Source organism: Chionomys nivalis, chromosome 8 (genome assembly GCF_950005125.1).
Source record: "Chionomys nivalis chromosome 8, mChiNiv1.1, whole genome shotgun sequence".
Taxonomy (NCBI): domain Eukaryota; kingdom Metazoa; phylum Chordata; class Mammalia; order Rodentia; family Cricetidae; genus Chionomys; species Chionomys nivalis.
This window is the reverse complement of record NC_080093.1, coordinates 11834556-11848333: the sequence shown is the minus strand read 5'-3', so window position 1 is coordinate 11848333 and position 13778 is coordinate 11834556. Positions and strand designations below refer to the sequence as shown.

At 40.0% G+C, this 13778-nt stretch overlaps 1 protein-coding gene across 1 annotated transcript in view; it reads left to right on the top strand.

Annotated features, from left to right (window-relative positions):
- Positions 1–13778, top strand: part of Sorcs3 (sortilin related VPS10 domain containing receptor 3) — a 613376-nt gene that overhangs the window by 519000 nt on the left and 80598 nt on the right. The window contains exons 12-13 of the mRNA XM_057779107.1: positions 3141–3217; positions 5903–5994. Of these exons, the coding sequence (XP_057635090.1) occupies positions 3141–3217; positions 5903–5994 (169 nt within the window). The remainder of the gene's footprint in view (positions 1–3140; positions 3218–5902; positions 5995–13778) is intronic.

The following is a 13778-nucleotide window of genomic DNA, read 5'->3' as shown; positions in this document are numbered from 1 at the left end:
AACCCATGTGCATTTCTAACCCATGGTGGTCCAGAATTTTCTCTTTCTTTATTTCATAAGTGTTGGAAGAGCAGAGAATGGTTGTGATGACAGGAAACAGAGAAAAGAATGTTGAATAAAGCTCCCTCAAATGTCAATAGAATCTGTTTGTTTACAAACTAACTGTCAGTAAGGAACCCTTATTTCCTATCTCATGCCCCGTGCCTGCTTCCTGGATCCCCTCAGGCAGCACAGCTGCCCTACCTTCCAGGATGCTCAGCAACGACTCTGACCTTCCTTCTACTTAGCCAATGAAAACTTAGTCAGGTCATCCTTCACTGACATTACCCGTGTTCTTTCTGTTACGGTTGCCTACCAAGCTGCTGAAAGACTGGGAGTGGGAGAGGAAAGAAAGAGACATCTTGATAGAGGGGACCTTTATTGGGTTAGGGAGAAACCTTGTGCCAGGGAAACTCCCAGGAACCTACAAAGGATGACCCCAGTTAAGACTCCTAGCAATAGTGGAGAGGGTGCCTGAACTGGTTTTCTCCTGTGATCAGATAATTGTCATCATAGAGCCTTCATCCAGTAACTGATGGAAGCAGATACATAGATCCACAGCCAAGCACTGGGCAGAGTTCTGGGAGTCCAGTTGAAGAGAGGGAGGAGGGATTATATGAGCAAAGGGCTTCAAGGTCGTGATGGAAACCCACAGAGACAGCTGACCTGAGCTTGTGGGAGCTCATGGACTCTGAACCAACAACTAGGAAACAGGCATGGGACTATCCTAGGGCCTCTTAATCTGGTGAGAGTTGTGTAGCTTGGTCTTTTACGGGGCCCCTAGCAGTGGGAGAAGGACCTGTCCTTAATGCATAAACTGGCTCTTGGGAACCTATTCCCTGTGGTGGGATGCTTTGCCCAGCCCTGATGCAATGCAAGGGAAGTTGGTCCTGCCTCAACTTGATATGCCAGACTTTGTTGACTCCCATGGGAGGCCTGCCCCTTTCTGATTGAAGATAGAGGAGAAATGGATATGGGGTGGGGGTAGAAGGGAGGTGGGGGGAAGAAACAGGAGGAGACAAGGGGAAACTCTGGTTGGTATGTAAAATAAATAGATAAATAATTTAGAAAAATAAAAAGACTGAAGAACACGGGCCAGCATACGCTCATACTAGAAAAGCTCTACCCCGTTTCTTGATCTGCGAACCTAGTTTCTGGTCCCTGTGATTAGCTGTGTATTTCTTGGGGTACCCTTCAGATGATAGAAGATCCTTCTGAATACAGACTCTTTGAAGTGGGCTTCTTACCCCCACCAAACTGCCCAGTCAACAGGGTGAAGCTTTGGAAGAAAGGTTAGCAATATCAGAGCCAATGTCTAAGGAGGTTAAGAGGCAGTAGAGTAGATTCTGAGGGACCATGCCTGGGATGGCAAATATGTAGCTAGCTCTACCTTTCCCTACATCCTGTTTTCCTTAGTAGACATTACTAAAATATCTAATGGATTACCACACTTTATTTTCTTGAGACCACAGATGGCTTCCAATTCCTTTTTACCACAATTCTCCTGGTAGCAACCATGGGACCATGATCTTATCAACCTTATTCGTTGTATTTTTCTTTTTGGCTGTTTTCCCTTATTCCTGTGCCTGAAGAGATGAATTTCCAGACAGATATCTATAGTGGCTCTCGGAGCTCCTCCCCTCTCCTTTTCCGAGCCCTAGGCACTGGGGTTATTTTTGGAAGCCTATGTGTCAAAACAAGTTGGCTAGCTGTGTGCTCCGTGATGCTGATGGGAGCTTGACAAGCTGTAGCCAGCTTTAATTTCTCATTTTAAAGTATTAAATGTCAGGAGCTCAATTAACATTTTCATTATTGCATTTTTATTGTGCTCTTATTTAGGTTACAGATGTGTGGGAGCTAACATTCCTTCCTTGCTATGTTTAATGAAAAAAAATCAACCAATATGATAAACTCTTACATGTGCAGAGTGCTTTCTTCATTTTTAACATGTCTCCAAGTGCACATTAACTTAAGAACATCATTCAGTTCTTTATTTACACAGCAGTCATTCCACAATTATAGAGTATTGTGTGGAGCATTGGTGTAGCATCTATGAGGAGACTATCTATCCATTAGTAAAGCTAGGGAAATAAAAGCAAAGGAACAGTATCTTTCTATTTTTTATATCTGTTTATTTTGTATATCTGTGTTTGCACTCAAGTCACAAGTGTGTGTGTGTGTGTGTGTGTGTGTGTGGTCAGAAAACAATTTGAGGAAGTTCCTTCTCCTTCTGTCAGTAGATCTTGGGGATCCAATTCAGTGTAAAGGCTTGGCAGTGAGTTATTTAATTAACCATTTGGATCATCTCTTCTGTCCCAACTATCTTCTTTTCTTATATAATTTTACTTCTTTTTGAAGGTTATAAACTTTATTATGCCAATTTTAAACATGTCTATGTCATATTTTGCTTACTTTTCCTCCCCATTACCCTCTCTCATCACCATCATCCCCTTCATGAAACCCTTCTTCCCATTGAGCCCCCTCATATTTAAACATCCTTCTTATTGCTTGAGAATTTCTTAACTATATAATATAGTTTAATCAAATCTATACTTCCCCCTTCCCATTCCTTCTTTATATCCCTGCCACTTTCCTCTCCCAACTTCCTGTACCTTCCTTCCCTTTTTTAACCCACTGCATTCCAGTACTTTCAAGGCAGTCTGTGAAGAGATAAGTCACACACACACACACACACACACACACACACCACTTGCTCTCCTTAGGCTAATGTTATACTTGAGCAAGAGATATCTATTGCCATCCTCTATACTTATGCACACTCTCCTGCTCTTGCCTTCTTTGCTGCACTCCAGTCTGGAGCTATCGGACACAGCATGGGGAGTGAGAGTGAGTGAGTGAGTTCATCAATATTAAGTCCCTGGGCCCAACAGCTAAAGACGCATTTGTGTCCTACTGTTCACTTACTTTTCTCATAATGAGTTTTCTTCCCCTGTTGGGTTTTTATTTTTAGGTGACCTCGGGAAAGAATGTATAAAAAAAAATGTGAGCATCCTTTGGGGAACCTTTACTCCTCCTCCAACCATGAACACACTTAAAATGTAAACCGCCTGACAGTTCCAAACAATCTGCTTATGTTTCAGGTAACATTGGCTCAGAACTCTCCTATACAGACATTGGTGTGTTCATCTCGTCTGACGGGGGCAACACATGGAGACAGGTAAGTGTGACGATTCAGGGGAAAGGGGAGACATTCAGAGTAAACTCTGCTAACATCTTCCATTCCTGAGGATTCTTAGACTCCTTATGACTTTGTAGTCAAGAAATATTTGACTAGCTCTCCAGTACTGGGTCTAGCTGGCAGTCTATAGGGGTTAATGGTGGGTGAGAAGATACCTGGGCCTGCAAGAGGAAACCCTATACTTGCTCTGAATGGTTATGGTATCTCTTCAGCAGTATATATGTAACAGGCTTTGGATGCTCAATGTTGTTCTGGTTCCCAGGAATACATTGATGAAGCTGTTTCTGTCATTAGGGTGCCAAGGAATCTTGGCAAGCAATCCTCCCTCATCAGCGTTCTCAATCTGCTTCTTTATCTAAAAGGGAAAAGATTAGAATGTTGAAACCAGAAGAGGCATGGAAGTCAATGATAATTTGAGAATTGTATAGACCCAGCCATCAGTAAACATGAGACAGCTTAATACATATATGTCTAAAAGAAAAATCGATTCAGTGTTGCAAGCAATAGTTCTTGGAGTGGTAATAGCAATGTCCCACACAGCCATTGTGTATTTGATGTATGCTGAGTTCAAGCTGAAATTTGTCTTACTGTGTGACTACTATATTAGTCAACGCATACATAGTTGATGTCCACAAGCTTTAAGGGGTTCAAAGCTTAAATGAAGAAAATAATCTCACATAAAATGAAATATAGTTTGGGTTGATTTTATTATTTTACTGGTCTTATCAAGGAAAAAAATAAGAGTAAAGAGTTGGTTCTACAGGAAAAACTGGAAAGAATGGATAATTAGAGATGATACCTTACTAAGTCTTAAAAAGAATAAGATTTCTACTGGGGAAGAAAAAGGAAAGGCTCTGAATGTCTTGATTCAGGTGAATTCACCATTAGCTGTCTTGCCGGTAAAGTTCCAATTTGGATGACCAAATAAAGTCTGGCATCATTACTACCAGTATTGCCATCTCTGTCCCTTCCACCACCACTGAAACAGCTACCAGGCACTTAACAGATGCAACCACTATTTTAAGTACTACACAGGGGGCAACGAAGACTATGACAAATCTTGCTCCAAAGGCTGTAATCGAGTGACTAGGCAACAGACATATGAATATGTGCCAACTTTCAAAATATAAGATAATTTATTGCAAGGACCTAAAGAGGTCTGGAGCTGGAAAACAAACTCATCCAGTTTAAAGAACAATCGTTGTCCAAGAAGCTAAAGAAAAATATCAGCTGGCCAGGAGACCAACGCTGCGTTCCTTCCATGCACCTTTACCATCTTGCTTTCCCCCCTATTTCTCCAACTGCTCAAGCTTCTACTTTTCATGCCAATGCCTGCCAGAGGAAGAATTGACAGCTGGCTGACAGTATCAAGGAGGAAGTTTGAGTACCACTTTCTGCTCCTCCCTGGCTTCAGTCCTGCATCCCCGTTACATGACTTATCCCAGAGCCACTCACTGACTGGAGCTGCAGACTCTGCCTCTCCATCATGTTTGGAACATACATGAATTATAGCCTTAAGTTATTTGTGTGCTAAGAGTGGCCATTAGTAGGGCAGGTTTTTTTTTTGTTGTTGTTGTTTGGGGATTTTTTTGTTTTGTTTTTACTGAAAAGATAAATGTGAAGAATAAGAAATCGGATTTTTAGGACTGAGAGGCTTACTTCACTGTGTTCATCTGAGCACATATGCAGGAGATCACGATATTCCTACCATTCCCTTTTCCATCTGTCAACCCCTGCTTGCCCTCTCCTAGTAAATTCTCCAAGTCACCATCCTAATCTCTCCATCTCGGTCACATGAGCCAGCACCAGAGTTAAGTACTTGAAGAATTCTGAATGTCTCTTTTCCTCATGAATTCTGAAATTGAGTATCTTTGTTGAATAAATACTATCCCTGCTTCAAGCTAGAACCATAAAAACCATACACTTTGATATACATTGAACTAGATTTGAAAACATCTTTGTTGAGACTCTTGTATTTTGCTGGTGCTTAATACATATCTATGACAGATGGAGATATGGCTTATTGATTCAGTGGACCAGAAAATGGATAGTTTAATAAAATTGGGATAAGTATGTAGCCCAGGTACTGATTTGTCTTAAGGCCCAAGAAGACTATATTATAATAAATATTTATAAAAGGTAGTTGATGGGCACCCAAAACTGGGTCTTCTTCCAACCTGTAAGAGATTCTAGGAAGTAGCGACTATGTCCAAATGTTCCATTGTTCTAGGATTTGGAGAAGTTCTCTTTTGAGTCCTCGACAAATAAACGTTAAAACAGCAGAGAAACAGTCATCGGAAAAGTAACTTATAAAGATACAAAGATAGGAAAATCTCTTTGAAATCACACTCTTTTTTTGGGGGGGGGGAGAAGGGTTAGCTAGTTGAGCATGCATCATATCGCCTTGCCTTCATGTAGTATATTGATTTGCATGGCTAGTGGGAAAGGTCCTGAATATGCCATTTGAGTGGGATAGGGAGGACTGTTTGTTCTCTGTGAGTCCAGTTTCTCATCTAGTAAATGCAGATAATACTTATCAACTGTCTGCCAGAGCCCCTGGAAACGCTAGAATCTAAACAAAACCGTGCATATGAAAGACTGCAAACTGTTAAGCACTGCAAATGTGAGGCATTGCTGTGATTGCTGTTATTGTTGTTGTTCCAGATCTTTGATGAAGAGTACAATGTCTGGTTCCTAGACTGGGGTGGCGCCCTTGTGGCCATGAAACACACACCTTTGCCAGTCAGGCACTTGTGGTAAGGACAGCTCCCTATCCTTTTAATGAACAGGTCTTCAGCGGAGAAGGTTGGAGAACGTTATTCTGAGTGGTTTTGCATTCTCTTCTCCATTTCCTCACCCATTAACTCACCAGCCCACTTTTTCAGTATCTTTATACCATCTATCTCATAGGCAGCAAAATATGCAGTCAGGTAAGACAGAAAAGAATAGAAGGATCAACAAGCCAGGCAGCCTTGACTTAGAATCCATATATGAGAGATGGAAATTGCTCTGTAGGGATGGTTAGGTTCACGTTCGCAGATCCTGAGATCAGCTCTAGGTAAGCTAAGTTTATGATTCTATGACTGTCCCATTATAGATGACCTATAGGTGTCATGGATATTCATTCAAAGATCAAGGGAGTAACCTGGGCTGATAATCCATATTTGCAGCTATAAGGAACTTGGGAGTAGTTAAAGACATGCTGTAGGCTTAATACTATAAGAGACTCTGGACAGTGAATGAAGGCAACCAGGGACTCCATCAGATTTGATGAAAGAGAAATAGCCAAGAAGGGAGAAACCCCTGAAAATGTGTCTTCATGAATGCTAAAGAGAGAGATGAGATCAGATCTGTTATGGAGCAAAAGCACAAAGGGACTTAGTGTCTTAGGAGGGCATTGTCAGAGCAAGTGGAATAAGAACAGTTTGTACCATTTATAAATGAATGAACAAATCATTGATAAGCAATGGGATGAAATCTAAACAGTTCAGATTGTTCATCTCAGCAAAGCAAAAATGTAATGGAACTCAGTGCATACAGGCTAGTTCCTCCATGAGGACAAGGATCAGAGTAAGAATATATCTTGAGGGATTTACGTCATGATTTAGGTTCTTGACAAAAGATAGATGAGTTTCTTGTATGCAAGTACCTTGAAGAGAAAGAATTTCAGGCTTCATGTTCTATTTAATAGTTATTTGTGGCTGGGTCTAGCTGAAGTACAGATGAAAGCATTCACAGTGGCAAAAAGCTGGATCCCAGCTTTTAGCAGGCCCTTAATTACCAATAAGACCAACACTTGGAGTGAGAATTTTAGGGGAAGCTTCTGGTTGTCATCTGAGAGAGAGGTGATATCCTGATGCCATGTCCTATCTTCAGCCACCTTGATAAAGACTTTTCTCAGTTTGTCTGTTTCGAAGCTATAGAATTGTCACTTTTAGGTTGAAACATGCTAAAACATTGTCAGTCTCTTAGAGCCTCATTAGCCCAAGGTAAAATAGTTACATTTGCTAACATATTATTTTACAAGAAGGTTATGTAAATAATCTTTAAAGTCATAAGGTGTTTCTTTCAAGAAAATGGCTATACTAGCCTAAGGGAGAACTTGAGAAAATTCTCAATGTAATTATTTATTATCCATTTCCTGTTAAATAATAGTCTGGGTTTGTTGACAGAATGTTACATTTCAGGCTGTGTCCTAAATTGCTCCACCAAATTATTCAGCTCAATCCTAAATATGTGGATATTTTAAAAAAAAAAACCAATATACTGACTTTAAAACACAGCTATATCAAATACCTTACTCAAAGAATTAGTGCACAGGAGTTAATTGGATGTGCCAATGGAGCTCCTGCATGTTGACTGCTAATGCTTTAGGTACTGTGAGGAGCACAAAGAGGCTGGTTGTAATGTGGTTCCAGCCCTATGACAGATGACAGTCAGTACAAGGATTTTAGATGAACCCAAAGCAGTGTGTGTTAAAAGATGCTAACTGTGATGCTGAACAACAGTCTTCCTGCAGCAGGTGGCACGGAGATGATGTTTAGAGGAAGGATGCTACAAGTTCCAGGAAGAAGTGGTCTGAGGCATGCTAATGAAAGTAAAAAGTCTGACCTGAGGCTAGAATTCAGCAATGTACAGAGTACTCAGAAAACTGTATTAGAGCCAAGGATGGGGACATGTAAAAGGAGACAGAATTGAAAACAACCTAAATGTCACTTCAAGGTGCTATGGTTGAGCTGGCAGGTGGTCTCTTTCATTTCAAAGCCTATTTCAGTCTGTGGAAGGAAGAATTGCCTTTTAAGTAGGGAGTGAGACTGTACCAACAAAGAAGAAAGTAAGTCTTAAAACTCATTTATTTTTAACCAGATGACACATTGTTTCTTGGCTCTGTCATTAGGTTTTAGGAACCATCTCAATCTGAGTTGGTAAATTCCCCATAAACAAACAGATTCATTTATTCCTTTCCTTCAAGTCTCTGGAAAAGAAAGAAGCAAGTGTAGCCTGTACCTGACCATCTCACTCCTTTCTTTATCCTTGACTGTGGGATTAGGTCTGTGTGCTTCCCACTGCTTTTGAGAGCTTCCTGCAGAGAACTTTCCTGGTGCTGAGACTAGGAAGAGTTTATTGTTTGCTTTCTCATGGAGGGAAAGAAAATGAGCCTCTATGGGCTGCAAGGGGAGCCTGGTACCAAGAGATCTGAGAGGATTTCAACTTGTTTGGCTGTTTTCTCTTAGAAGCCTGTTCTTTTCTAATGAGAGACACAAAAGCACTGGATATGGAGAGGTGGTTGGTGGTGGGAGAAACTAGGGGGAGCTGAGGGAGGGGAAGCTATAATCAGGATTTATCGTATGAGAAGAGAATCTGTTTTCAATTAAAAACAAAAACAAAACCAGAAATTTAGCCTTCCTTGCATTTGACTATGCAATATGAGCTGTCAAGATTTCAGTCTAGAGACAGACACACTTACTCTCAAAGGAACAACTTGTCTTGACAGTCTTGGAGGAAAATGCCCAAGTTAGAAAAAAAAATTGCTGTGAATCTACTTTAGGATCTGTAGTCAAGAACAACTATCATCACTCAAAATCTTCAATGAAAGTTTGAGGTTATCAAGTTGAATGTATCACTAAGAGTAGCATTATACTTCAAGTGTAGAAAACCAAGTGTATTCACCATAAATAAATGGTAGAAGTCTACTGTGGAGGATATGCTAATAACCCTGAATTTGCCAATATCTAGTATGAAATAAATCAAGCACCATGCACATTCCATAAATACCACATGCCAAATTCATTTTTAAAAATAAAATATGTGAAAATTTGTAAAGCCTACAAAATAATTGTATTCTTATTGAATTTCCTCTTGTAAAGTGATACTGTTTGTTTTCCTCTTCTAACTTAAAAACATTAAATATTATTTTTAAACTAAGCATTGAAGATAGTATTGTCTTCATTTAAAGGATGTTGATAGTAATGTTTCCTGAACTTCGACAGCGATGAAGATTTCTGTTTACGCTTGTCCATCAATATGGTACTCAGGAGAAAAGGAATAATTTGCACTTGCAAGTGGATAAATGTCAGCTATTGAATGTGTCTGAGGAATTACTACAGCAAATAATGAATTCATTCAGAAATTGTCCTTTGTGTGTTTTCTTGAAGGCTATGGGAGTGTTTTGTAATGACTTGACCATGTCATTATCATCAATGTTTTCTTATAAAACGGTTGACTAATTTTTGCCTCTTTCAAGCTTTTGAAACTCAAATACAGTTCCTTCTTTACTAGTAGATTCTAATTAAGCTGCAAACTCCAAAGCTAAAAGAAATGGCATATTTTAAGAAAAAGAAAGATTTAGTAGTTGCTTCATTATCATTTTTCCTTGTGAATCTCAGACTAACATTATTTTCCATACAGATGTATGTGTGCATACATGCACAAATGAAAAGCGTTAGCTTACACAACATCACCCAAGGGTGTAGAGGTTCTCAGATTTAAGTAATAGCTACATTGCTTTGCAGAGAAAATGGGAGTCATAATTGAAAAACTGGGGAAACTATAGCTAGGCTAACAAGGCATGCCGTTTCCTACAAATGGAAATGTTAGGTAGCTGGATGAGCATGAAGACAAACAGTATAGAGATTGACCCATCCATCTGTGACCATGTTGCTTTGGATGAATAGAGATCAGAGCCTAAGTGCTATTTTAGGTTAGCCCTCCATCCAGTATTGCCGCTGTGCCTTAGAAATACTAGAGGGAACTGAGCAACAGAGTCCCACTGAATGCAGTTTTTCAGAGAAAGCTCACAAGGGACAGGGTGCCTGAGTGACAGGTGGGCTGAGGTGCAATGATTTGCTGAGCCCTGACAGACTGTCCTGTTTCCCTTTGATGTTCTTGGAACGAAAAAGGGAAACATCACCTTTTCTGTGTTCTTTTGTTCATCTATACATGACTTGGATACCAGTGCCTTGTTTGTTCAGAGAAACATTTCCATGAGAACAATGGTTGTAACCTGTGCACGCCTCTGAAGGGAGCTTTGCACGTGTTGCTCGGAAGAACTTCCTGGTGGCCAGCACAGCACCTCCTGCATTTGCAGTGGAAGGCAAGGAAAGAACACTGATTCTCATCGACTATTCTGCTTCTAATGCTGAGCTGGTCTTGCAGGAAGAACTTCGGTTATTTTTGGAAAATTCTATTCTTCCTCTCATGTCAATACTATAAAGTCAGAGACACACAAACTGGAAAGGATCCCGGAGGTCGTATAGTCTAGCATAATATCTGTTCTAGCAGATCATTTTGTGACACCTTAAGAGATGCAACATGCCAGGATAATAAAAAAAAGTGGAAACCACTTAGTGAATGCTCAATATAGAGTTCTTATCTTCTACCCTGGCTTTAGTTGTTAGGAGAAAAATATTCTTAACACTGAGCAACAATGATCTGACTTAGGGTGTTTGCACATTGAATTCAGGTACATGCAATTTTAGGATTGTATAATTGGAAGGACATCCAGCTATTTTTTTCCTAGCCATTCTAGGTTTCCATGAATATCTAAATCTGCAACTCAAGAAAATATTTCCAGTGTGTTCATTTGCCCCACACATATTCATCAATTGCATGTTATATACATCTAGCAGAACCATAGGAGCAGGGACACACTGTGGAAAAGAGCAGTGTGCATGAGAGCTCATACTCTGAGTGTGACCATTAGATGCTTCTTTTCAGTAGCCTCAGTGGGACAGAAAAGTGTGTTCCCTATTTCTCTCTGCAGTTTTAAAAACTAATGTGTCCATGCAGCTAACTACATGCTCTCCAAATCCATTCATGGACATTATCTTGGTTTTTGTTTTGTTTTGTTTTGTTTTGTAGTGAATAGTCAAGATATTCTTTCTAATATATGGAAACCTCCTTACTAAAATAATAAGTTGAAACAAAATGATAATTAATTCAGTCTCTGTTCTTTTTTCTTTTCTTATCCGTGCTGTCTAAAATTTATGTAATCTGTTTCCAGGCCAGTTTGTCTTTCACCTTAAATCACACTAATTGGCAGGGTTTTAAAAGAAAAGTAACTGGGATTGGAATTGAGCATCGTGTTTAAGATACGGCAGAGGGATTGTTTCCTTCATCGTGTGTGCAGCCTAGAGGCACTTTTTAGGCTTTGTGGTTTGACCAGCTTTTGAAGTTTTACCATTCAGAGAATACTTAACTTGTGATTGACAACGGATGCAGTCCCTGTTGTCTGAACTTATTATCTCACTGGTTAATCTTACCCTTTCTTCCAGTGTACCACTTTTTTTCTTTTCCACATCCTATCTACTTTTCTTAAATATTCTATTATTTCATTTTATATGTATGGATATTTTGCCTGCATATATGTCTACATTTCATATGTGTGCCTGGTGCCCAAGGAATCTAGAAAAGGCAGAAGATCCATTGAAGCTGGAATTACATATAGTTGTGAGCTCCCTTTGGGTACTGGGAATTGAAATGTCTTATGGAAGAGCAGCTAATGGTCTTAAGTACTGAGACATCTCTCCAGTCTCTAAATACTCTACTTTTAAATTGACCCACCTTGTAAATCACGCCCCTACTCAGAAAGCCAGATTCATCTATCCAAAGCTCTTCTTGATGATGACACAACATGAAAGACTCTAAACCATCTAGATGTGGACCAAAACTGAAAATGACAAACTAAATCCCCGTGTCTTCTGCCATCTCCACTTCTCTTCTTTGATTGTTGAAATACCAACAACAATATCAATATCTTCCATAACTTATTTATTATGTTTATTCATACTGTATATATCTTATCACCAAATGTATTGACGTCACCTCTGAAAATATCTGAAACCTTTTTTTTTTCTGTGTCTGTTCTCCATAGTAACCTTTAGTAGCCATTTCTTATGCTGTCTTGCCATTCTTCTAATTCCGTCCACTTAGGGTTCTGACAATCTATTCACCACACAGATATGAAATTTGTCTTTTAAAGTTTGGATCCCGTCATATCTTTCATATATCATCTGAAGACAAAGTCCTCTGTGACTGAATTCTGCTCTGTCTACCAACTCTACTTCTACTTTTCATTCTGCTCTAACTATTGATCATCTTTCTGTCCAGAGATCAGGTCCACTTCACAGTAGATATTTCCTCTGTCATAGCCCTCCCCTCCATATCTGCATATCTTCTTCTGTATTGTCATTTCAGATCTCCACTGATACCACTGCCTAGGGCTAGCTTTTTTTAGTTACTAACAAATCACTCTGCATTATCAGGACTCTTTTCTAACCCTTGGTTCTGTGTCGGTTTACTGGCACATTGTTTGTCTCCTCAAATTAACTATAATTTCCACTGGTGGTGGAGCCTTTCCTTTAGTCTCTTCTCTGGAGATACTGCTGTGGTGTTATGAGTGAGGACACAGTCTGGTGGTAGCCATTCCCTTATTCTCTTCTCTGGAGATACAGGTGAGGTGTTATGACTGAGGACACAGTTAGCTCAGGCACATGAGAAACATGAGCAATTTTATCCAGGAACTCATTTCGTTTTCTCTCTGTTTTCTGCATTGCCATTATTTAGAGGTCATTCAGAATTTTATTTTCTCCTTGACTATTGGCAATCTTACTGGTTTCAATTTCACCTATAGACTTCCTATAGAATTCCCAATTTTGTTGGCATGGACATTAATGAGCTCCTGATAGGAGGAAGCAAATGAGACGCCCTTGGGGCTGACATTCAGAGCAGTTATCTCTGAGTATTTACAAAGTCCCAACCATCTCTGATTCGCAGTCCAGGCCCTACATTCTTATAGCAAAGATATTAAGATTTTTATTGTGTTTCCTAAAGTTTCTTTCAGGACTTAGAGTTTGTTACATCTGTTTCTGCCTGAAACAGCCCAGTGTTAGAAAACACTCTTCTCTGGAAATACCCACACGGCAGAATTGTGGCCTTCCAAGAATCCCCTCAGTCATAAATGAGTGTCACTGGACTCCATTCTCACTGTGCCTCTGGAAACAGTGCTCTTGCTTCCATTCTGGCATCCTTGCAGCCACGTGCCTAAGCTGCCTGTCGTTTCTGGGCTTGTCTTTAGGTGTGTGCTGCTACACCCCTCTTCCCTCTACCTGTGAGACATCCTTCCATGGAGATTATTCCCTACAACAGGCCTCTAGTCTTCTATAGTTTCTCTCTCCAGTTGCACTTAGCTTTGTCTGGAAGCTTCTGTCTTGATTCTGAGAAGTATGATGTGACCTCATCATCTGCTGCACAGTGTATTCTCTGTATGAAGTAAAAATAGCTGCCGATATGCCCTGCTGGTGGATACTTGAAAAGAGGGCACCTCTCATCTTGAGATACCTGTGGCATCCACTGAAGTCTGCTCTGTATATGCTGCTAACTAATCTTTATCAGTGAGGAAATTCTTGGTGAAGCAAGGAGAGAGGCCTTGAGTTCATGTTGGCATTATTCTGTGGAAATAGCAACTGATCTGTTTAGAGTCATATCCACAAACAGGCTTGAAAAGGAAAAATTCATAAAGCCTAAGATATTTTTCCTTAAC